This window comes from Struthio camelus, chromosome 1 (assembly GCF_040807025.1).
Source record: "Struthio camelus isolate bStrCam1 chromosome 1, bStrCam1.hap1, whole genome shotgun sequence".
NCBI lineage: Eukaryota > Metazoa > Chordata > Aves > Struthioniformes > Struthionidae > Struthio > Struthio camelus.
This window is the reverse complement of record NC_090942.1, coordinates 151,530,030-151,556,109: the sequence shown is the minus strand read 5'-3', so window position 1 is coordinate 151,556,109 and position 26,080 is coordinate 151,530,030. Positions and strand designations below refer to the sequence as shown.

The window sequence follows — 26,080 nt, the reverse complement described above, 5'->3', positions numbered from 1 at the left end:
CTTCACACAGGAGTCTAGTTAGGACCTTGTCCACACTCACGCTTTTGTGAAAAAAGGTTGTTGACATTTTCTTGAGGTGACTCAACATTTCCAAAGATTTAGGACAGCAGAAAACTTTATCAGACATGATTTAGACTTTCAGATTATTTCTTTATACGAGATGGCTGTGGTAGTTAGCAGCTGGGTGGTAGAGCTTGGCTGCCAATCAGACTAGAATTGTTTTTAATTCCTTTTTATACGCTATTCCTGTTAGGATATTTCTTTGGAAGTAACATTATGGCCCTGACATATGATTTCTGAATATGATTTTTTCTCACAAACTGTCAGCATGGTACTGCCAGCATGCCAAGCTGGTGTCCAGGAGTAAATTTAAGAGCAGTGATAAAATGAGAGAGGAAAATAAAAGCCCTTCTTGCAAACAGGAGTTTGTAATAGATATTCTGACACAACATGAATGATGAGAGATGGAAAATTCATAACAGTGTGTAGAAGTGCAACACATTCTGCGTGTAGAAGACTGACCTATAACTCATAAGATAGTGTATGTCAAGTGAGTTATGAGAGTTGTTCCCCAGTGTATATTTAAAAAGAGACATTAGCAAGGAGATATAGCGTAGTTTACTATTTGAGAGCTAACTTCATAATTTTGTCCAAAAAAGTGCTTTTAGCGAAAAAATAGGTTTCTTATTTTTTCTGATATATGCCACAGTCCAGGTGGCGTATTTCTGCACAATATGTGCAGGCTGTGACCACTAGGAGTAAAGCCCTTCCCCTGCCTTGAAGGAGCGGTTTGCAGCTGATTATTTCTGCTCTTGTGATGTCCAAAGAAGATCGTTTCTGCAGAAGGGTAGCTTCCCATTTTCGCTCCTGGAAAGGGTTATCTCCGAGGGAAAGGAGCAGGATGCAGCTAGACGGGCTCGGTGCCAGTGACGCCAGAGCAGCTGGGGACTGCGTGAGGGCAGCCCGGAGCATCCCCCTCCACGGAACTTGCACCGTGCAATCTGAATTAGCAAGACCCATCAGCAATCATCTGGAGCACAGATAGCAGTATCAATAAATACTTTCTAGTCTAGTAATTTTACTTTTTTCCATGATGAACAGGCAGAGTAAAAAAATGCAGCCCCTCATAGGGCTGACTTAGAGACCATGCTCAATAATGCTCTGCTATGTGCAGATGATGGGTATCAAAAGAAAAGCAGAGAGGAGAAAAGGAAATAATATCACTGAGGTACTACCTTCTAATCACTTTGTTAGTGTACCAAGTCTTGCAGAAATCGCGCTGGCCGTGAAGGCAGCCCGTGCAGGAGCGGCAAAGCATTCGCCGCAGCCCAGCATAGCACTGACCCGACCCAGCAAACAAAGCCCTAAGCTCTGCTGACTGCTCCGTGCGGGGCTCCCACGCTGACGAGGGCTTCCCAAAAATCTATCGCAAGCGATACCAAGCAAAATTCTTCTCAGTACCGAGTGGGAAAGCTTTGCCTGGGCCTGTGCACCTTTTCTCCAATTTTTTCCCAAGGGCATTGGAGAACCCTTCCTCTGAACACAGGCGCACAAAGTGCCGTGCTCGCATGGGCCAGTGATTCATTCGTGCCGTGCGGCAGGGCACCCTGGGATGTTTTGGCTGATATATTTTGTTTTCTTTTGTAGTCTGTCTTGCAAGGAAAAACCTGCCTTTTGCTTATGCCTAGCTTGGCTGGAAATGAAAGGCACTGAGAAACTTGTCAGTGAACCTACTCATGGGAGAGATTTCAGCCTATTCCTGCAGAAATTTGAAGATTGGAAATTTTGACACAAATCACAGCAAGCTGTAAACCCCTGCGTATTTAATATACAGCATGCTTCACAGCCCACTCCTCAGTATCAAATGGTGGCACATCAGTTTGGCCACACATGGGCTCTGAAGGCTTTCTGCCCCTTGTCTGTTTTTTTTCTTCATGCCACCCACTGAATTAATTATTTGACAGTATATTCTGACATTGTATTATTTCAACAATGGTGGGATGTAATGGCATGTAGTTAGGAAAGGGAATGTAATAGTGCTATGAAGATGATTTTGGCAATGAGATTTTTTTTTTAATTAAAATTTCATTACTGCAAAAGTGTCATGGTATTGCCCTTTCCAGTGTATGTGCAACAGTGTCTGTAAATGAAAAGGAGAAGACGGGCTGTCCCTGGGGATGGATAACAGCCCTTGCGCTCTGGTCAGGGATCCCACTCAGCCACTGCTCTACTTATATCATGAGAACCTATGAGGGCAGAGTATTTTTTAAAGTGTATAAGAAGTGCTGATTTTACAGTGAAACTCTTTTCACGCCTGCAGATTTTTTTTTGGTTTTGTTTTGTGCTTTTTTTCTGTGAAGCATCTGGGGTTGTGATGAGTCTGTTGCATCACAGAGCTATCTATTTTTTATATTTTAACCCCATAAACCATCTCTTTAAATGAAATGGTACGCTTGCTTTCACAGTAGCCAATTGGGTTCTTGTCAGTTTATTTGCTTGTTTTAATAATTTTCTCTCCATCTAGTCAAATAAACCTGTAAATTCAATGTGTACTCTGTGGAACCTTGTCCAAAACTATACTGTCTCCTTCCTGACAGGACTGACAGAAAGTATAATCACTTGTATTGTCCAGAGCACTGTTTACATAAAGGAGCAATAAATACCTGTTGAAATTTTTACTGGAGGCCTCCCAGATGGATGGTTCATTTATTATTACAGACAGGGTTTCATTTACTTAGTTATTAAAAGAAGCAGGCCGCTACAGCCCATTTATAACTGTATTAAAACTAAATGAAGCTATAAGTATTAAAGACGGGACTGAGTAAAATATATGTAATGATTTTCCAGGAAATGGCTAGGAAAGGTATTTAAAAGGAAATAGTGAAAACTTTGGGGGTCCTGTTGTGTCTTTCACAGATGTGCTTCTACTGGCTGCAGCTCATTAGATTACAGAGGATGTATAATTTCCATATGTTCTTGTCCCTACTGCTCAGTCCTTCAGCGTCTTGACTGCACGCAGAGTAATTTGGTACCGAGTGCCGGGCGAGGGTCTCCACCATGCCCCCAAGCCAAAATCCAGAAGAGGATGGAGCTGCTCCAGCAGCACCAGGCCGTGAAGAAAAGGCAGAAGTGTCATGTTGAGGTCTTACTTTGAAGATAGCGCCAGGGGTCCTGGTCATTAAAACACAATGAAGGTTGTTGATGGTCTTCATGATACTTTTCTGACCCAAAGGTCATTTCACCAGATATAGCCACCTCTATTTTGGCTAAAGATAAACGGGGCATTGATATAAATCAGGTCCATGGCTGCCTGGCAACTAGATGATGATTTTTTTATATCCAAGCTGGACAAATAAAGGATAGTCCCAACAAGAAAGGGCTAGTGTCCCAAAGTGGAAGAAATCTTTGACCAGAATTCCTTGGGTAGAAAAATCTAGAAATAGGGATATGAGTGGAAGCTCGAGGTTCTTTAAGCAGGGCTCATTAGGTTGCCAAAAGGCTGCATTTCCACAATAAAGGAAAAACCTAACTTTACTGAAAACTCAGTTTCAATGGTGAAATAAAGTAGCAAATAGAACTGAAAGAGCAATCTATGCAATAGTAATGAAATATATAATACATGTAACATGAAAGGAGAAGATAACAGTCAATCTAATAGAGAGATTTTAAAATATTGAAGACTGATATGTGGAGTGGATATATGGATATAAGCAGATATGTGGATATAAGGAGTAGAGGATGTCGGGGAAAGTTCAAGGACAATGAGAATAAGGATGTTTTTAAAGTATATAAAGAACAACAACGGTTCTAGCAATAGGCCCTTAGTAGCTGGAAATATTAAAACGGGATTCACTAAAGATATTCGGTTCTTTATAAATAATACTAGATTCACTACAATACTATTTTGTATTGGGAAAAACAGGATGACTAGTAGACGGAAAGGAAGCTGAGCAGTATCTAGTGGGAATAAATTATTTAAAATCAGTTACCCTAGATACAAATATCCATTGGCCTCAGACCTTACCAGCTGCCTTGTAGCTAGGAAGGTGGCTAGTCAAATCTGAGGATCGCTTGTGATACACCTTGATATGTAGGATAAATCCCAGGAGACAGCTAATGCCGTGCAATATGCCAAAAGGCCAAGAAAGAAAGCTTTAGTTTCAGGACAGCTCACCTGGCACCTCTCCTAAGCAAAGTGTGGGGAAAGCCCAAACAGGATCCCATTAATTCCATCAAGGAGCTGAAGGATAAGAGCCTGATTATTGCCATTCAATATTCTACTTTCAAGGAAAGGAATATCAGTTCTTATCAACCACAGCTGATTTTGTTCTATGTGGAGCTGGCATGTTTGGATGATAAAGTTATTAATGAAGCTGCAATAGACCTTTGTAAAGCATTTGGCTTTAAGAATGTGTTGTATGCAATATCAGTTAAGTGCAAATTAAAAATTCCTAGCTCTTAACCAATTCTGAAAGTTATGCCAGTGAGGGTTCTGGGCCAAAGGAGCATTTTTTGAGCAGTTGCACAGGGAGATACAGCGTTGTTTGCTGCGACCTGGAAGGAAATGATATTCATTGAAGGCAAAATTTTGCAGAGGATGGCAGAGCAAGAAATAGCAAGGATGGAACAGCTTACCAAATAGTCTGAATGGTTTGATAATTCAGCCTCACTTAAACAAAAGAGGCTTAGGAAAAAAAAGCAACTCCAAGCTTTCTATTTGGGAACAAGGAAAGTCTGTCTTAATTCCCCTGTTTGCAGTAGGGAATGTGTCCTGGCAAGCTGCAAGTCTGAAAATGCTGCAGAGATGGAGGCGAACAGGCAGACAGAGCGCCCAGCGTGGTAGCCTAGCAAAAAGAGCTATCCTGAGCCCCTGGTGCATGAGGCAGGGATTGGGGCAGCAGCTTCTGCAGGGGGACGCGGGAGCTGCCACCTTTCCCGTCACTGCTGTGATATGAGACACTTCTCTTTTTGTCACCGCAGTACCTGAGTAAAGTTTCAGAACCTCTAGCCTAAACAATCTAATTTTTCTCGCCTGACGAGTGAGAAATGAATAAATACTATTGCAGCCTCAGTTATGAACATCGCTAAATGAACGGTCTGCATTTTACAAATGACTGCAGTCATCTGCAAGCGAGCAAGGGAATAAAAATGTGTGGGATGATGACTCCAGCGTGAGGACAGATGTTTATAATGATGGGGAATAGGCAGAAAGAGGCTATTTGTAAAAAAATAATCACCATCTCCAAAATCAGATTCTGCACCTTCAGCAGGGAAACTGAGCAGTGGCAATTTTGAGTCTCAGATGCATAAATTCCCCAAGATTTCTGCCATGACAGCTGACACATAAGGCGCGGTAGTGCAGTTCATGCAATCTTAATTCACTTCACATTTGAAATTAATATTTTGTAGATGGCAGCATCAAACTGCTAGGAAATCAGAAAAACAGAGTTAGTAAATAAGTGCTAATCACACCCAGAGAGCCTGAAATGAACGGAGGCAGGGAGGCAAGAAATGGATTGGAAAATTGCAAACGGCTCATTCAAAACTTTTATTCCCCAAATGTGTGTCCTCCTGTCACACAGAGCATGATTAGCCATGAAACTTTGGCAAGCCCTCAGAGTGATTGGACTACTTTAGGCTGATGCTTAGGAGTGAGGGGGCGAGCCGGTAAGTAGCTCATCATTCTTCCCTCTCTCTGAGTATATATGCATTTTCATGTGGCTTCCTTGCTCTGGAAGTGGGCTCACACTAGTTGGTTTCCCCTTTTTTTCTGGAGAATTTCTCTCCTCTTTAAAGAGGTAGTCGAGGTCCTTCTGCTCACAACACTATTCTCGTGGGACCGCAGTGGATCGTGCGGAAGCGAGTAGGCTTTCTGACCACCCTGCCAAGAAGCTGGAAATTTCAGCATATGATTCGACTGTATTTATTTTCCCTTTCTTTACTTCCATTTGATTTCTTGTTCTGCCTTCTGGGCCAGTCACTTGAGCCCCAGCCACTTTAGCAGTAATGACACATACAAGGAAAAGCTGTGTTTCCCATCACTGAGAGTTTGTATGAAGTTCAGGAAGGAACCACACTCACCTTTGGGGTATAACACTTCTGGCCACAGTCGGCAGGTGTTCAGCATTTCCTTAAAGGCAGGCAGGTTTTCTTTTTAATTTGTGCTTGCAGATGGAGTCAGCCAGCTAACCTAGGGCTTGCAGGCCCATATTTCATGTGCACGTGGTGTGCAAGGTAAAGCAATCAGGTATTTTCTCCCTTCCCCTCTTTTGTGGAGACTGGAGGGTGAGATGAGGGAAGGAGGGACAAACCTGTCGTTGTGCAAATGGGGACTCTGCCGTGCACAGGTGCTCACGAGGGCAGGTGCTGGGATGGTGCCTGCTACAGTGGAAGCCTTATTTCAGCTTCTGCTAATATGGGAGAGTAATCGCTGTATTGCTCAGAAAGGACTGCCTTGCATTTCTAATGAGATCAGCAGTGTGATGGGGTTTTATAGACCGTTTAGCCTGTTTAAATGGTTTTGAGGAGTGGTGTAGACCATCTCAGATGGATTCAAGCCAAGAACAGAAAACTTTCCTTTCAGAGCATCTATTTTTTATTAGAATTGCTAATTCTATTTCTATAGACTGAGTCAGTTTTTCAGGCATTTAAATCGCTCCAGAATTAAATCTCACGTTGATATATATACTTCATTCCAACATTTAGTACATTAATATTTCACCAGCTTGATTTTACTGGCCTTCTTATTTGGTTTTTAATTAGATTTGACAATATTCTATATAACCATTTTCTCCTGCATTTTCTCCTCATCCATGTAGTGGAACTAACTGTTTGTTGAGGGTTTTTTAAACCTTAAACATCATATAGTCAAACTGAATTTTAGATGCAGTGCTTGCTTAGGTCTTGCAAGCCTGCTAAAAGCTCTACTACAGCATTTTTTACATACCCTCTAGATCTAGTTGTTTACCTCTGTCCATAAGCCTTTATTTCATATAACACAGGAGTAAATACTACACTTTTCAGACTGGATAAATGCATGGACTTTTTGAAGTGGAAAATTTGCATCAGTTATGACACTAAAGTGAAAGATAATTTCAGCGATCAGAATCTAATTAATTAAAAATTACAGCTCTGTAGAAACAGTTACTCCTACATTCAGGACTAGTAAACAAAGCTACTTGAAATACCTGCTGTTTCAGTTTTCCGTAAGTAGCAAACGTAACTGGCCATCTGTTATGTGCAGGTAACCAAGGAAATAACAATAACATTGGTTTCCCTTTTCCTCTTTTTTTCTCCTTTTGAGAAGGAAGCGTGTCCATCTGTTTCTTATGAAGTCTCCGTGCTTCTTACCAGGCATATTTTTGCTTTTATCTATCTCTTTAAAAGAAGCCAAAGACGTGCCCAGAGGCTGGAGGTACATTTGCCCCGTTTGTGCCCAAGTCCTATTACCTGCATCTCATGAGCACTTCCAGCTGAAATAAGTAACATAGCGGGAGGGTTTGCATAAAAAAGGCAGGCTCCTGCCTGGAATTCTCCCTTGTTTTGCTGGCAGCAGAGTTAAAGGTCTTGCACAACGCTGTTTCCAAGAAGGTTTGGTTTTGTTTTCCAGCAGCGTGAAGCGTGCTCTGTATCAGTACATCAGTTGTGACTTTAAACAACTGGAGCCACTCTGAGAGCCTTCCACCGTGGCCCTGCCCAGAAGAATATTTTCGTTCTGGGCTTGTGGTGATGTTGAGATTAATGTTCTTGAAAGGCCCCTACGCATTTATGGGGGAAAAAATAAAGCGTCAATGTTATGTATTAAAAAAATAAGATAATTTGCCCCCAAGCAGGCTCATTCAGATGAAACAGTGGTGCTGTAAACTTGAATGAGCGCTTAGTTGTCTGACTTTCATGTCCATCACAGCTCTCTGCTTTGTGGGGTTCCTCTTCAGCTAAAATCAAAGTATTTCTCCACTAATAAGATCACTTCCTTACACAGTGAGCAGAAATCATGAAAGTCCTCAATAAATACAATATTCTGAGTAAGATACTGCCTTCTTAATGTTTCACATGAAAATGGAACAATATACTCAATCAGATTAACTCTCGTGAGTTCTCTCTTAGCATTCACGAGCTCTTTCACAAATTGGGAAGGTAGCGATTTCTGTAATTATTTCAGTGACAGTTGCGTCATACATGGATCTGTACTGCAGGCTTGCAAACCAGAAACATCTTCTCTCCTAAAGCATTAGTGTCGATGATTTAATTGATATCAATATTTTTCCTTTCCCGTCTCAATTTTTTTTGATGTTCTAAATATCAAAGATATCATGAAGAACATATCTAGTGCAGTAGCTTAGACTACTAGAGGGATAGGAGAGGGTTTTTCACCTCATTCTCTTAATCTTTCTTAAATGTCTTCAGGGCCACTTCTCTTGTCCTTTGATTTACAAGCCAAAAGGAAATCTATCTAATGACGAAACAAAACCACAGAAGCATTTTTGGGAGATTAACTCATTAATAAATAGTTTACAGGGTGAAGGAAAGAGTTCATAAAGCCCAGAAATGCACAATATATCAGAAACGAATGTAAGATGTGGGGCCTGCTGCTTCCTTCATGCTTAGCAGCAGATGTCAAGGATGACTCTGGGGTGTAACTGTACCTTCACAGCCTTGGTGTTAATGAAAGGTGGGTCAAACTCTTGTTGAAATCCTTTAGCAGATCTCAGACCGCTCAGGAACTGGACGTTAGTCCCAGTATTACCACGAACTGAGAAAGAGTATGGGTATTCTCCCAAGAAGGGCTGTTCTGGAAGGGTCTTCGGCTGGCTCCAGATGTTAGAAATCACAGCTGATTCCCAAACTGGCTGTTGAAAGCCACCACCCCAGGCACCGCACCGCATCTCTTTCCTCAGCAGCTCCTTCTCCTCCAACTCTTTCCAACCCAAAAGTCTCTGGCCTGGGCCCTGGCCCTACCATCACCTTTGAAAATATTACTTTGATGTTACTTCCCGGAGGGGTAACGAGAGGATTTCATCCCCTCCCCTGATCCTCAGCTCAGCCTGCAGATCATCCTTTCCTGGGGTTCGGCTTTCCAACAGCAACGATGACAAATCAGGATAAAAGACAGACAGCCAAAGCAGCAAAGCTGCGAGGGCTGGCTTAACCCTTCCCACTGAGCGTGGTGGTTCGAGGGCAGCGGCCGGCAGCGACCCCGCCATGCCAAACCCCAGCTACTTTGAGCTGGAGCATCTCCCATCCCTCTGCACGCCAGGGCCAGCCGCAGGCACAGGGTCTCTCCGCAGGATCCCTCACAGCCCCCGGCAGCCTGCCAGACAGATGCAGCGAACAGCCCACAGACAAAAGATGTCACGCTTTCCGAGAAGTGATATAAGAGATTTGGATGTGCAATCACACAGAAATTGGATACTGTGCCCTCTAGAAGGCTTTCTGTCTATTTTCTACTATATTTAAGTCGTTCCTTATCCTGCCCCCCCCCCACCTTTCCACAGTGATTGACTGGCTGAGCATCCCTGCTTGAAACCTCTTAATTGGTTGTGGGAGAAAGAAACCAGCTGGCTTGCTGAAGCATTTCTCAGTATCCCAAGCTCATCCTCATTTCCTCCCAATTCATCTCTACCTGTTACGTCCTTCGAGGGTAAAGGAAAAAACTGCATTAATTAGCCTGCGGCCAGTACTCTCACCCAGGCCTTCCACCCGCCGCGGCCTCAGTGGCCTCGCAGAGATTTCGCTACAAATGCCTGAGTCAGGTCCGCAAAATAACCAAGGTCTGTAAGCATTCAAGGGCTGAAGCCCTGTGATGGGCGTTTTTCAGAGTCTTGAACCTTGACTATTACCTTCTGGTTTTGGTTTTTGTTTACCAATTTACATTTCCTTATCTTTTTACCTGTGCCTGAATGCCTTAAAGCCCAACCCGTTTCGAAACTCTGAAAGCCCATAGCCAGTGTCACTTACTGGCCTAGATCTTGCATGTTCTGAAGAAGGTGTTATAGAAAATGGCAAGGATGAGGGTCAGGCAGAGTTGAAAAGACTGTATTTGCACATTAGTGTGTATATGTTTGTCTGTCTATCATTGTACTTGTTTGCCAGAATATATAAAGAAATTCCATTCTGAACAGGGTTTGATTTAAACATGATCTGAAGTGCTTTTTTAACAGAGGAGGTACCAACGCTCATTCGTCGCTGAATCTATGCCAAAGTGCTTTTCAGATGAATTACAAATTAATGTAATATCTCTTGTGAGCTTAGAGTATTTTTCTTGTCTTCCGTCCTTCCTCTTTCAAGCAGGGTCTGCTGGTACAGTTACGGACTTCTAACCATCATCCTTGTCACAGTGGAAGGGAGTTGTCAAGGAGAAGCGTTCCTCAAAAGCGTTTAGACTCAAAATTCATCTGATTTCCTTAAGATGCATATTTCAAACTGGAACCTCTCTGATGCAAATACTTCCTCCTAATCAAGAGTGGGTTTCCGCCTGGGGTTTGGAAGCTGCACGGAGTCCAGACGGCCTCCCAGGTCTCCAGAACTGCTGGTGGGTGACGCTCATGTCACCAGTGGCAGTATGTCCTGCACTGGCTGTAGCTCTGCAGATCGGGGCTGAGAGTCTGACCTGGCTGTGAATCAGGAAAGACTTCTTGGCACTGCAGTTATTCCTCCAGAGTAGGGAAACAGATACTGTCCTTGCAAGGTAGACCTCTACATCTGGCAAGCTGTCCTCACCTAAAGTGTACTTGTGACAAAGACATGGTTTATGTGGGCTAGATCCACCTCTAAGGAAAAAGGGAAGGGAAGGGAGAGAAAGAGAAGAAGGAAGGAAGGAAGGGAGAAAAAGAAAGATAGTTTTATGATGACCTGCTTTTCTCTGTCGCCACCATTACAGTGTTGTTTGCATGCTTACAGTAGCTCCAGAGAGAGCCAAGAGCCGTGAGCTGGCAGGCAGTGCTTTCCTTGGAAAGCAGCAGTTCTACAATGAGAAACAGACAAGAAAAATAAAGACGAGGCAAAAACATACAAGCAGGGAGATCTTGATAGGCCAGCACTGTTGTTTCTTTTTCCTTTTATGTGGATGATTCCCATTTATGATTTTGTGTCTTACCTTAACTCCAGCTCACTCATCCGTAAAACCTGAAGACTTCAAAGAGACATAGTAACATCTAATCATGGGCTTATAATCTACGTTATTTTACGCTGATGCAAAAGGCCAGGGCAATCTGACAAATACAGAGAGCTGCTTAGAACATTTCACAGTAAGCTTTTGTTTTTCAGCTTCAATTTAGGAGAAAAGCTAAATTGCTAAATCTTAAACAGTGTGCTTAACTAACATATCACTAACAGAAATTCAAACACTTAAAATCAAGGAGGAGTAGACAATGACATTGTAAGTACAATGCTTGTCACATAATCAGCAAATCTTTGTCTGGTTAAATAACTACCAGTGCAGATTTCATCACATTTATTTATATAATGCCCAATCCCAAATCTAAGCTTTCTATTTTCCAACACTTTCTTCTCAGGGATGCCCTGAACTGATCTAACTAGTTGTTAATGAATACTTATAATATTGCCAGTTCTAAAACGTCCCTCAGAAGTGACAGAATTCAAAGCCAGTGTGGATCTTGCAATGTTTATGGGAAGCTTTACCTCTCTGGCATAGTCTAGCTCTTAGGAGAAAACGCCCTCTCATTGGTACCTCTCCCACTTGGCTGCGTCGATTCAGTGACAAGGTATTTTGCCGACTCAGGAGATGGTAGAATGATTTTTTTCCTGCCAGTGGGCATATTTCCCGTTAAAACATAGGGGAGTCTCGTCATGGGATAGTCACGTCTCTGCAGTTCGATGAGTTTCCTACACACTTTTTATACTTGAAGTGTCTGAGCTGCAACCAGATTTTGCTGAACATGGTATGTTGATATGTTTTACAGAGGAAAAATTTTAGCATAAGTGGCAGTATACACAGAAAAAAAGCAAGATGTGATTCTTTAGGAGATGAACAAGTAGACATTTCTGCTCGGACCGCCGATCCTGTTCTTACCATCCTATATTCCCCTAAAAGGGGAATATTTGGAAACAGCTGGGACTCAGCGGCCAGCAGTAACTGTACTAAGAGCTGTGCGTGGTGCCAATGGCGAGGACTTTTGAGGGAGGGTGCGTAGACTCTGTGCTCTTTTCAGACATGGCATTCTTCTAAGAAGCACGCTCTATGTAGCCCATTTAAGAATCACAGTTTTCCGGCACACTCTTAGAAGATCTAGGCACAAGTACAAGGAGGCGGTTTGAAATTACTACATATGTCTTCTTGATATATTTACACTCCAGGGACCACCCACGACATAGAATGTGTTTAAATTGTTCACCAAGCTTTCTTCTGGAGTCAAGACTAAATTACAGATTCTCTTTTCCCAGAACACAAGAAAAATTAGCAGCTTTCTGAATGATTATTATGACAGAGGCATTTTTTAAAAATAGGTCCCGTGTTTTAAGACCTTTCAAGCACTGGGGGAAATCTTTGCACCTCTTCAACACTTTTAGCTGCTGGTTACTTAACCCTAGTCTGTAAAAAATGCGTAGGGGTAAAAACAAACTCATCTTTTTTTGTGAGCCAATTTAAGTAAGTTGAGGAAGGGTTGTGGAAAAGGATGATGAAATCCCCATTAGAGAAGATGCATTATTTTCTATGTTTATATGACAATGAACTCCTTGTGGATACTTCTGTGCACTGAGACAATATATTTTAGTTTTAATTGTTTCAGTCAATGTCAATTTTACGTTGAACATGCAATAGGTAAAAATGGCCTTCGGGCAATATCTGAATTTTATTTCATGCTGCAGTACTGCCTGTGTAAATATCTACTTCTGTTTTGTAAGTTCAAAGCCAAATGGAGCAAAATTTTCCTTTTGTAGAGAATACTGACCTATCAGCATCAAAAATATTATTTTAGCGTATAAAAATTGCCGGTGAGTTTAATAACAATCTTCTCAAAATCCATTACTACTGTAGTAAACATTTCCCCTTAAGGACTAATAATAGGAAGTGAATTAAGAAGTTACTTGGTAACAACTGGCTAAGGAAAAAAACGTAAGGACAATGTCACTTGTACAGTTCCTGGGATAAAATTTATTTTCTTTTTATTTAAACTATTAAATTTTTAGAATAACTCAGAAAAATCAAATATAAAGCGTTCTGGCAAATTATAATTTATTCGATTGCTTACTTTCCAGAATGCTAGAAGATGACCTCAAGTTAAGTAGTGATGAAGAGGAGAATGACCAGGTAAGACCCAGACAACTGATACATAACTTGCAGAACGTTTCATGCTGAGACTGAGCTTCTACAAATATTTTGCTAATGCTTTTTTTTCAAAATATACATAAAGGTTATCAAAATACGTGAAAGTACTGTAAATGGAGTAGCAGATGTTCTTGTTCTGTGCCAGACTGCATGTGCTAACTGCTGTATTTGTGGGGAATGTTCTGCAGTGGTCTTGATTTATGACCTTGATGCAACCCAGAAGGTTTTTGTATCAGTCTCCTTCTGATTTGATTTTGTTTTGTTTTAAAGAGCAGCCAAGGAGGAGAGAAACAGGAATTTTGTATTAAGGATTCAGGCCAAAAACCTTCAAGCGCAAGTGACTAAAGTGGGGCCCTGGGGACTAGCCGGTGGGTCAGTTAACATACCGAAAGCCTCGTTAGTGCCCCTCAACCCCGGCCATCGTCTCTCCTGTGGGCATTTTAAGTCCCTTCTCTGTGGCCGGTACACGCGAAAGCTAAAGGCAGCTAAGGAAAAGCCTTGCTTGGTTGTGCATTTGTTTCAATCCATAACCTAGCAATTGGGGCGCTCACCTGGTTTTTAGAGACCCTGGACTACCTGACCAGGAGCAGATACTTCAGCCCACATCTCCTGTGTCTCAGGAGAGTTGAGTTTTTTTGCCAGGTTGATCTCTCCTGGCTTTTTCTTAAAGCATCGCTCTGCTTTGTCTAGAAAATTAGGTGTTCACTAGACTAGGACTGGCTGGATCTTGACTTTCCGATGGCCAGCCGAGAAAGTCTAATTGCCAAGCTGTGCTCTCGCATGTTCTCCTCTTGCTCTTGCAATATGCTGGCACAGATGCAGTAGGTGCTGAGCGGGCAGAAGCCCCTTCCCTTCCTTCTTGCACAAGAATGCATGTCCTATGCGTTCTCCAGAGCACGTGATGGAAATCCTGTCCCTGGTTGCACAGCCCCCGCCTTTGCAGATCACAGAGGGATCCAGTGCTGGATATAACATGGTTTTCAAATGTGATTTTTTTCAATCAAGGGTAACTGTAGCTATCTACAGTTCCAAAATTCAGGATCTGAGACAAATAATTCTAGGTATCTAGACCTGAAACTCTTTCAGTTTTTTTTTAAATTCTCTTTACTAAAAGTCTGTATTTTGCACTGTACTCCACACAACAGGTAAGTCAAGACCTTTTAATATTCACAGTAAACGACAAAAACTGCTATTTCTTCTATTTTGAGCAAAGCTTCATGGTGTTAAGAAGATTCAGCGCATGGATTCAATAATTTACATATTTATGCAATTTCTTTCTGTTTAATGTATTTCATCCCGAAGCACATTTAATTACTCCTCCTGCTTGTCTATATAGTTTAAAATACAGAACATAGACAGCATAGGGCAAAGTAAAGTGAGTGGCAAAAGGGACCACTGAGGAATAACAATAGCACGCAAAGGTACTGTGGTGTTTGGAGAGTGGGTCTGAGCGTTAGGGGAGGGGAGAGCCAGCAGTTAGCGTGGGAAGGGAGATGGGAGAAGGGATAGTGGAAAAGTACAGCCATTCGGGCGTACGCACATGTTATCTTAGGTTTAGTGCTGTTACTTACAACTATTAATATCTTTCCTGTGCTTGGATCGCTAGTACTATGTATGCTATGCAAGGTCTTCATTCAGTAATTGGAGCTTTTAGGTACACCTTATTTAGCCTGAGTCTTTCGCCTCTATGCTCGAACAAGCTCTCCAGAGGCCAAAATAGATTTTTCCACCAGAGTGGCAACCAGAGCAGAGCTGAGCTCCCATTTCTCAGTTCTAATCATTGCAAGCAGCAGGGTGAACAATCTTTAACAATTACTTTTGACTTGATCCCCTATCTGTAAAATGGGACCAATCACATTTTTTTCTTATTTGAGTGTACAGATAAAAAATTCCTTGAGGCATGGGCCGCCCCCTGCTATTTAAAACGCTTTGCAGAATCTCAGCTGGGGCCTGTAGGTTTGCTGAACAAACATGAAAATGTTAAATAAATGTGCCTGTTAGATAAACAAAATAGTAAGTTTTCTCTACCTAGCAGGAAATAGGCCCCAAAAAGAATAACATTGACCCCTTCTTCTAACTGAATTAATAGATTGCCACATGGATCTGTATCTAAATGTCAACGGATGAACCCACTTTCTCTTTACTTCTTAATTCTGAAACTCTTTAATCTCAGATCTGTTTCTAGGCTCGGGAACAGGGAAGAAGGAAATTAAAGTTGAGGGTATAGGAACAGTACATGAATGATTCGCAGATATTCTTTACATAGTTGATTAACCTCTGAGTAGTCATACTCATTTAAGTAGTCCAATTGTTTAAATAGCTGAAGGTGAACTGTACAAGAACTAGAAAGCTTATCTTTTTCTTGATTTCTAAAGGACAAGGTTTTGAGGAAAGACTTTGAAAGCTTAGAAGGTGATTTTGTATTCGACTTTGAAATCGCCAAGAGGCAAATGGAAGGTTTCTGAAGTCGTGCGAAGGAGGACAGGTGCTACTGTGTCCCTAAGGGTGATATTTGGAGGACTGTGACTGACACAGAGAGTGTGAGCTGTGGATGACGGAGGCCAAGTGCAAGACGGACACATGATTAGGAGCTGCAGGACCGCAGCGGGCAGGCCATTCTCAAATGCTCCCTCCGTGCCAGCAATTAAGGTAGTGAGATTCACAAACCCAGGAGAGGCAAAAGAGGCTGGGTTTGAGCTGAGTGTGTGTGTGCCCACAGTAATTACATTATCCACACATATTAGTCTCTTAATTTTAATTACATAAATGTATTTTTCCTCTTTAATGAGCATAGTTTATCCATTTAAACTGATCGTTTTAATTTTACAGGCAGTGATCATAGGATCTAATATGCAGAGGGAAAATTTCCTGTTGGCATATTTTACATCACACAGATTGAAGAAAATATACTTTTTAATCCCCAATCAATATCTAAAGAGCGTGCAATTAACAGATAGCAAGGCAGTTAACATAAATCTGCAAGTTAAAGTGCCAATTCATTTTGATTTATAACAGATTGAGTAATAATTTTGTCATCATCTCTCCCAGAAAGCATCTGAAGCTTTGTAGCATGAAGATGTCAAAGTTGTACTTAAGATTGTTCAGAGTACTGAATTGTAGTGGTTATTGCCTTTTGGTTCCTTGAAGTGTGGCATAGCACATGAAACAGTCCCCATTATAATACCCTGCTCTTCACTGTAGAGGTCACTGGATAACTTAAATCAGTCTTGGGTGAAATATTAAAAGGAGGTTGTCGATTGTAATATGAACAATTCTCTTTTTTCCCCCCTACTTGTTCTTTTACAATATGAAAATTCTATAATAGAAAGCAGTTCGTTTAAGGGGGAAAGGATCCCTGGAACCATTTGTGCAGTTCACGTCAATCAATAGCCAAATAAATTAACTGACTGGTACACATACGTGGAATAATAATCTACCATATTTTTGCAACCCAAGTCTGCTTCCTTGTATGCATTTTTCTGCGCCGGATCAGGTTGGTTGCTGCTGAAGTTTTGTGGCTGTGAAAATTTATTACCCACAGAGTCAATCTGCATTCTGGCTGCCAAGTCTGAATAAATAGAGTCATTGTGCTTGTCTGGAATATGTAACCAAAGTTCATCCAGTCAGCTTGACTTTCACATCCCAGGAGATTCATAAAAGCCAACACCCTGGTATGTGCTCTTGATTCCTGCCAAAATTTTGTAAAATTGTATAAACAGAAGTTGAAGAAGCAATCAGAACACACTCAGAGGGACAAGGCTCCAAACTCAAGCCCCTGCTCTATCTCAAAAAGAAAGACTTAGTTTTACTACTTTTTTTTTTTTTTAAATAATCAGATGACTATCCCGCTGCCGCAGCAGGTAAATACACAGGCTAAAAACACCATCCACACACAGTGCACAGAAAGGCAGTGAATGACCTTCTCAGCTTTGTTAATTTTGCCCATGCGCCCTCCACCAAAGGAAGAGTTAAGACAGTTTTTTAATGGAAGTTGCTGCCCTCCTTAAGAAACAATGGGGCCAGGCAGGCTCTGCAGGATCTCCTGCAGCGTCAATGTAAATGGCCCTCGCCAAAGGCGAGCCAAAGCAAACAGAGGGCTCCATCCCCATCCAGGAGACCTCAGGGGAAGAGCAGGCTCAGGAAAGTTCATGAGGAACAGCTTCAGTTTGGGAAAATAAGAGTCTCCGGAGCCTGGTCTGACTTCTCACCCAGCGCCCCAGGGAGAGAGAGGAAAAGTGACTGTGCCGGGCAGGCACAGGGGTTGCACGCTCCCCGCTGCAGCCCGGGCACGGCCAGGGTGGGCTGCAGCCTGGGGCTTTGCAGCAGGACACAAGTCCCACTATGGGGTCAGCAGCAGTGTCACCATGTCCCTACATAACCAGCACTGGGAAATGATTTTTTTTTTGAAGTCCTGAACGTGTGCTTCGCTTTTTTGACGATAGCCAGAAATGAGTGAGAAAGAACGTATTTAAGGACAAGCTTTTTAAAAACATGCAGGACTTCTGCCTCTCATTTCTGGATACGGACTGCCAATCAGTGCAAAAGTAAAAATTAGCCTGAAATGAACAGCCATGTCTATATCTTCTTCCAGAAGGAGGATAATTTTAGCAGAACCTATATAAGCACTACTTCTGCATATGAAATGTCATATTCCAGCTAATTTGAAGCAATCTGCAATGAACTTTAAAACATATTGAAAAGGGGCAAAGTGGCTACAAGCTTTTTTTCCATCAGATCTCATCTGTTATGATGGCACTTTCTGAAGTCAAAGATCAGCCACTCACAGAGCACAGTCAGGTACATCTAGAGAGAACAGTTATATTAGGTAAATTATAACACACCATTGCATAGCCATGTCCATCATTAAAACTATTTTTAGTCAGTGCTAATTGTGTTCACATATGTCATGTCCAAATATTTTAACCACATCAAGTCATTTTAGTGTTGCGCTCCCTTTTATTCACCTCTTCATCAGTGCAATACTCGACACTTGATCAGAAGTGAAAATGAGCAAAGAAAAGAGGAGAGGAGAACACTCAGCCCTGGGAAAAAAAAACCACAGAGCCTGCCTCATCGTTCCAAATGAATTTACCTCTCCAAAAAAATGTCCTGATAAACGTGGAAAAAATCTGTCTGAAGTTTCTCACTCCACTGAGCACAGGAAATTTATTTCATGAAGTCTGGGCATGTGCGAGTTTGATTGCCACCAAAACTGCGCAAAGCAGAGATAAGCAAAAATGGAAAATTTAAAACTTAAGAAATGGCTAGAATCTCAGGTGTTTTCTTATTTAATCCAAATGGTTTGCTCAGCGCTCTGTCACTATAACGTGGGTTTATTTTTAGACTGGAAGAATAGCTGTTGTAACAGCCTTACTTAACTCAGATAAGTCCGTTATTTCCTGTGTATTAAAGCAGCAGCCCTTTTGGTATCCAACATAACTAAAATCCAGAGCAAGATTTAAGCCAGCTGAGCCAAGCTTTTTGTGGTTTGCCAGCTCTGATTTTAAAATCTCTGTGACATCTAAATTTGCACTTGCACAAGGCATGACAAGAAGACCAAGACTGCCTCACTGAAACTGTCAGATGAAACAAAATAAGAGCTCAGTCTTGTCCTGCCAACCTTGGCTCACATCACTGCCTATCTTACAAAATCAGATTCAGTGACTGTCATGCACTGGCGGGCAGGATCAAGCTCTAAATTTAAATGCCACCACCAAGAATGACAACGAGAAAGGTTACAGATCGGCTTGACTCTTAGACGTGCGCAATATGTGGGGAGAGTTGCACACAGAGCTCTGAACTTGGCTCTCCTTAGTAGCAAACCTCTAAAAATAGACTGGAAAATAAACTTGAAATACAAGGACATCTCTCTTGTCTCTTTATGTTGATGCTGTGACTAAACTAAGTCGTAGCTCTACCAAATCTTCAAAGCCTACCTTTTTCCACAGGTTTCCCCTTTCTTCCAAGCCAAATAGTTTCTCACTGTATCTAATGTAACTTCCTTAACCCTGGCTTCCTGAAATGTTTGCATTTCTTTTCCCCTTGTGAACTGGAACTACTCTATGAACATCCATGTTGACTGAAATGCCATCGTATCCTGATTCAATCAATTCAGCAATGCCTGCTGACTTACAACAGAAAGAGGGATTAGGCCCTACATCTCCAGGCTTGCTTTCCCTTGTCCTCCACAAGCGTGTTAAAAATCAGTGGCTTCGTTTCACTGTCTTCACACTCCTCTTCTTGAGCCAGGCAGAAACAGCTTCGGGATCACGTGGCCCCTTTCACCCACCCGCTGCTCCTCCTCTCGCTGAAATCAGGGACCGCGTCCGAGTCTTCTCCACTCTCAACTGTCTCTATAAAGCGTGTGTCTGCCTGGAGGCAAATTCATTCCAGCATGCCTGCAAGGGAACTGTAAAATAACCAACACCACCATTCACATAGATCACAAATGAAGATCATTTGTGGTATTACAGCTATTACAAGAGGGAACAGGGGAACACATCCCAGGCAGATTCTGGAGTGCACAGGACACGTGCTAACTTACCCTACTCCGTTATTTTTATGTTGCTATATCCATCTATCCCTCTCAACTTGTGTGTTTTTAGTATAAGCCCAGCTTTTTCCTTCCCCCGAAGACCTGCACAACAGAAGCAGCATGGAGGAGAGCAAGGAGGAAAGCTGTAGGGACTCGGCGTGTGTCTCTCTCACACATGTGTGAGCATACACACTCAAGTGCACTCACACACGCACACATATGCACACGTGCATGGTCTTAGCATGTTGCTCTTTGCAAAGTGGAAGGCTCTGGCCATAGCCAAGGGAACTTCATTCCACCTGGGCGTTCGGCTCAGGATCAGGTGGTGCTAGCAGGATCCACCATCACTGCGAAGAGCAGTACAAAGGAGATGTGAAACACACAAACAGGTGACAGCAGGAACAGAGGAAGAGGCCGCTGAAAGCATATCAGAAAGCAAGGAGCATTAAAAGAGGAAAGGACTAAGTGAATAAGAAAAGAATGTGGGAAAAAATGTAAATAGCAGAGTAAAAGGAGTAGCAGCTGTATTCGCACATGATGAAAAGCAGTCAATCTGTCAAAACCAGGATTTAAATAAAGGGATTTGGGGAACCACTGCAGTAATTTCTCTTGCACCTAGAAGGAAATCTGGCTCCTCTGAGCTCAGCAAGAGTTTTGCCGCTGATTTTGATCAGTTAAGGATTTTATCCTGTCTTATTTCTCAGCACAATCCAAGCAGAACATATAAAACATTTGAGTAGTAACAAACGCATCATAGACAACTGACATAGCATCTCACTGAACAAAGTTACCAATATTTAGAGAACCTAGACTTGTATTTCTGCCATTTTCACATATATGGGCTTTTGGAAGAATTCAGCTTTAATTCTGAGCTTTTGGATTTCCCGGTCAATCTTGTAAAACCCCTGGCATAACACTGACATTTTGCCTGAGATATTCTAAATGCAAGCAGCACTTTGACAAAGTTACCTTTTCCTGGATAAGGAGACTGTTTCTTTGGAGGCAGAAAGGGTTTTCCAAGACTGCTGCTTCCCTTGCAGTGATGGAGACCTTCCTGCAATGTCTTTGAGCGTTAGCTGTTTTATTAATGTAAGATACCCAGGACTTCTCTTCTGCTTGTCTCCACTGAAAAAGATTAAAGTTAACATCTCTTCACTGAAAGACATCACATGCTTATCCAAGGGCAGAATTCAGGTGTAAATCTGAACAGGGGCAGGACAGAAGATTCAACATATAAAATTGTCTGAATGGTTAATACCCATGCTGCTTATTACAGTAATTTGGAGATCTAAATCACTTTACAAGAATTAACTACTTAATACAATGCCCCTGAGAGGTATTTAGGTAAAGTTAAGCAAGAATTATTATCTCTGAGAACTGACAGGGAGACTGAAACAGAGATGTGGCTTGTTTGAAGTCACATAGCAAGTGAGCTGCAAAACCAGGATTAGCGCTTAGGTCTTTCAATCCCAGGCGCCATATTCAAGTCACTAGACTGTGCTGCCCCAGAAGATTAATAAGGATTAATGGGCAAAGCAGAGGAGAAAGAAAAATGTGCTCCAGAAATACAATGATAAAACCCCAAAGTAAAAAAATGAATACTAAGCTGTTGAAAGGCCTGGAGAAATCATGAAATCCAGGAAGGTTTTAATAGATCCTTTAAAGATGTGGCTCTGATGATAACCAACTCCAAAATGGGAAAAAAAAGAGACTCTTTCAAGTCTTACAGCCTGTAAATCTTAAATAAACATTGAGTGGACAGTGAAACTCACATTCACACATCCATATTGCAAATTTACAGAGGAACACTGGTGCTGCAGTTTACAAGTGATTTTAAATCCCTCAGAAATCCACAATGAAAAGCAATTCTCAAACAAAACCCTTAGGAACAATGAGAGGTAGCAGAATAATGCATTGAGATAAGGCACATTAAGAATCATATACAATAAATTACTTAAACATGAGCTCCGAGGACAACTCTTGTGGCCACAAGGCACTTACGGGCATTTACAGAGGGCATATCTGTAGGCGCAAAGGGATTTTATTGCCTCTGTTCTGAGCCTTGATGGGAGTGGGATTGCAATGCTATGTGCATCTCTGCACTCTTCGAGGGGAACGCTGAAAACCTGAAGAGTGTTTAAAGAGGGAGAAGGATGCCTAACGCATTTGGAAGACATGCCTCAGAATGAGAGAAATGAGCACTATGAATTGAATGTATCTAAAACAGGGCTAACAGCTGACTTAATCGTGATCTATAAACACACCGGCACAGGGAGCAAAGTCGTGAGACTACAACAGAGCTCCCGCAAGCAAACATGTAACTTCCAGGGCAGGAAGGTGCATCTGAACAAAGCTGAGCTAGAATCACATTTTAACACTGCAGGTGAAGAATCAGCAGGATCTTCACCTACAGGAGATTTTTTCTTTAAATCACAACCAGAGAATTATCCAAAAGATTTGCTCTACGTCCACAGTAGCTCCCAGATCTGAAACAGAAAGAAGTGCTGGGGAGTTCTTTGGCCTAAGTTATGGCAAGTAGTCAGGTTGTGCCATTCACCACATGTCTTCTCCGCTTCAATAGTTTAGGAATAAACAGCATCTAAGCTACAGGCAAACAAAACTTTAGGAAGTTAAAACAGAATCAACGTGGAAGAAATATGAAAAGCAAAACATGAAAGAAGGCAGATATAAAAACATCTGTTCTAGTGTCCTTCCCAAACAACAGTGTATGGTCCTGACATCTTTTCTTAACCTTGGCTTGGGTTAATAATTGGGCTGCTTATAAGGGAGCTGCTTATTTAAGGAATAAATTGCTCACTGCATAGTTCCAGGGGAAAACCTACCACCAGGGGAAGACAAACAAGATGCTCTGCAAGCAACTGGGTTTAGTCATATGCAGGTGGTAAGTATTGTGATACACCTTTACCAAAGAAACAGTTCAAGTTATCACCATGTATACACCTGCGCCATCTCACTGAAGTCTCTTATACTAGTATAAGTCCATACAATTGCCATGACTGAGCTTTCTCCTGATAACAGCCATTAATCCACACGCCAGGAGAAATGGAGAAAAAAAAATGCCTAAATCTGCCAACAGTCGGTTTACTGGCTGTTATTTGCCAAAGTGTGCCTTGGGTGGGGTATAGGAAAATACATCCATACTCAGTGTGTAAGTGCCTCCAGGACACTCTCCCAAGCCCAGCAGAACATTCTTCCATAGCTCTAATTTTTTCTTTTCCAAAAATGCCTGTGAGCCCCACAGTTTATGAAGCAATTCTGTTCCAAGTAGATTTAAGGGAGATTTCTGGGGACCACTCTTAACGCTCCAGGATCTCCAGCTCCATAGCTGTGTTCAACCTGTTCTGCTCACTGCTCAGTCCCAATTACAATGACAGCATTTAATTTCCTCTTTGATTTCCCTTCAACAACAGATTGCAACTTGTGACACTTCAAGTAATTTTGGTAGCTCATTTAACACACACTGAAACCTGAATATCTGCTGATTATGTTCCCAAGCTCTGGCTCATTGCAATAAAGGATGGAGAAAGGAGATGCAGTCTCTAGAGACTGAGAACCTGAACATGATTATTGCTGGCTGAAAACTTGTTTTGTCTCAGTAGTCTTGGGGTAGAGCTAGAATTCATTCATGAATGATTAATGAACTAAAATCAGGTCAATGAAACTCTGTCCTGAATCTATCTATAACCAATTCAGATGGGGCATGAGGAAGACTAACCAGCTGATATCTTGTAATTTACAACTCTTGATGTAGTGAAATTGAGTAATTCATCTCATTTACTATGGCTAGCTTCCCAAGGAGCTGAGTCACCTAAGTGATTTTTTTCTACTTCTCTATTTCCTACTCAGCACTGAAGTTACTATGTGATGGGATGGCCTCCAATACCCTTATTCATATTGAGGAGAACATTAATCCATGAGTAACCCCATTAATTCCAAGAATTAAAAATTCATCATTATACTCATTACTAGTGGACACACTTGACTGCAGCTCAATCACTTATCAACAAAATATTAAGCACTTCAAAGCACCTTTTTTTAGTGATAAGTCTTGAAGATCTTTAAATTCTATCAGCAACATCAAACTGCAAACTTATTTCTCTGCTCTGATTTCTAAAACCAGCAGTCTTCTTTCCTGATGGATGAGTTGTCCTCACTGAAGTTGTTAAGAATGTAGAATAAAAAGCAAAATAAATAGCACAATCAAAAGTAAGCTATTAAAAAAGAGTAGTGCAGGCAATATAATATGATATACTAAGTACCACCTTTTTGCTTACGTCATTACATAGATAATACCAGCATATTAGAAGCATAATAAATCACAGAAAGCTGTTTCCATAGTGCAGGGTTTCTCAAACCCTGGAGAGGTCATGACCCCTCCTTTGGTGATTTGTGAAAGGGTTTGAGAGGGGTCACAAAGAACCTGTTAGCAGCAATCAAGGGCAAATATTGGCCCTTAAGTTGAGCAGCCCAGTCCTCTAGCAGAGCAGTGAGAGAATAGACTGTAATTAGTGGTTGCAAGTATTTATACTTGCTAGGGAACTGGTAACTACTTTTAATTACAACAGCTCACTTTCTCCAGGAGAGGGGAGCAATATAGGCTAGAATTAAAATTGCCACATAGTCGCTAACTGCCTTTCATTGCAGGCAATAGATCTGTTTCTCCAGGGAGGAAGAGTAAACATAACCACTTACAACTGGATCTCATTCTCCCATCATTTAGAAATGGGGTTGTTAGCAGCTCAGGCAGTCACACACATATACAACCAAATATGGTTATATTTTCAAACAGTATGAGAAAGACATCAATAGTTTCGTATATAGAATGTGCTACCATCAAGCAAAGTGTGTGTTGCCCCATGCGGTCTGCAGTGCCTCCTGGTGAAGAAGAACATTTATTAAAGGACTTCAGAAGATAAGTTAATTGAAAAATAGAATGATCTCATTGAAAAGTACTTGTACATTTCTCTCTGCTGCCCTGCCTGTCATGTGGATGCATTGTCTTGCCCAGAATGGCTCACCTTTTCAAAGCTGTCAACAGCGGGATGTACCAAGATTGAAACTAAAGACTGGTACCTAAGGCTGCAGTCCAGTACCACACGAACTGGCACAGTTTAGCGGTCTAAATAGATTAAGACAAGAGAGCCATCCTGTCTTCTCACCTCATTTCCCTCCTGAGGCCAGCTTTCATCTTGACTGAAAGAGAAAGTATCCAGAGCTTCTCCATCTCTCACATTTAGGGATTTTAGGGAAACAAAATAGCACCCTACATCCCATTGTGGGAGCTTTTTGGCATCACTGAAGTCCACATTCTCTTTCTTCAGGTCTCTATGAGGTCCATGAGGACTGTGGCTACAGAGCAGCCCGTCTCCTTCTGTGCCTTCTGGCTACCCCGGCAACCACATACCTTGCCCCAGGAGGTCTCCACACCTCCCCAGAAAGGAGTGAGAAAGGTGTCAAGTGCAAGTGAACTCCTTGGCGGACATGCCTTTTTCAGATCGGCAAGGCTCTCTGCTGCACACTGCCCCCACCATCCCGTGGTGGGGACATCTGGTGTGTCCACCATTGCAGCCCTCCGCTGTGAGAGCCAGCACATGAGGAAACAGCTTGGAAAAGGGATCCAGATTATAAATAACATGGCCAAAATATATTAAAAAAGAAGAAGAAGAAGAAGAAGAAGAAGAAGAAGAAGAAGAAGATATTATCTTTCAGCTGGATCAATTTTCTAACCCAGTTTCATTGCACAACCACCTGAGCACCTGAGGTGGACTGAGCCAAGAACAGGAAATGTTAAAGGTGACTTAAACTGCACTGCCACATAGTGGCTGCCTGTGAGTGTAAGACTTGTGCTAGCTGCCAATAGGAGAGAAGAAGGAGAGGCGACTTGATTAGTGTATACATTGTCTGGTCATGGAAAAGGGCGCTGATAGCGAGGCAAACTTTGCAGGAAAAGGCATAACATGGTGCAGAGGTCAGCATTGGAAGCTGGACGACTTCAAACTCAAAAGGGACATAGCTTCCTCCTAGTGAGGGCAGTCAGGTGTGAGAGGGGAGGGACTCACATTGACTTGGGTTATTTAGGAACAGATTAAGTCATAAGACACTCTTAAATCTAAGGTTTGGATCTCATTTGCTTTTGTGCACAAGAAGTGAGATGAAATCATCATGAGTCCTCCTTAGAGGCAAGAGAGGCAAGATGCCAACCTAGAGGAATGGAAAGTGTCTGTTCTCCTTAAGGA

General features: G+C 41.9%; 1 protein-coding gene across 2 annotated transcripts in view; it reads left to right on the top strand.

Moving 5' to 3' along the window:
- AFF3 (ALF transcription elongation factor 3) overlaps positions 1 to 26,080 on the top strand; it is a 337,446-nt gene that overhangs the window by 227,772 nt on the left and 83,594 nt on the right. For both annotated transcript variants that reach the window (XM_068924417.1, XM_068924407.1), the window contains exon 8: positions 13,219 to 13,270. In XM_068924417.1, coding sequence (XP_068780518.1) covers positions 13,219 to 13,270 — 52 coding nt within the window. The remainder of the gene's footprint in view (positions 1 to 13,218; positions 13,271 to 26,080) is intronic.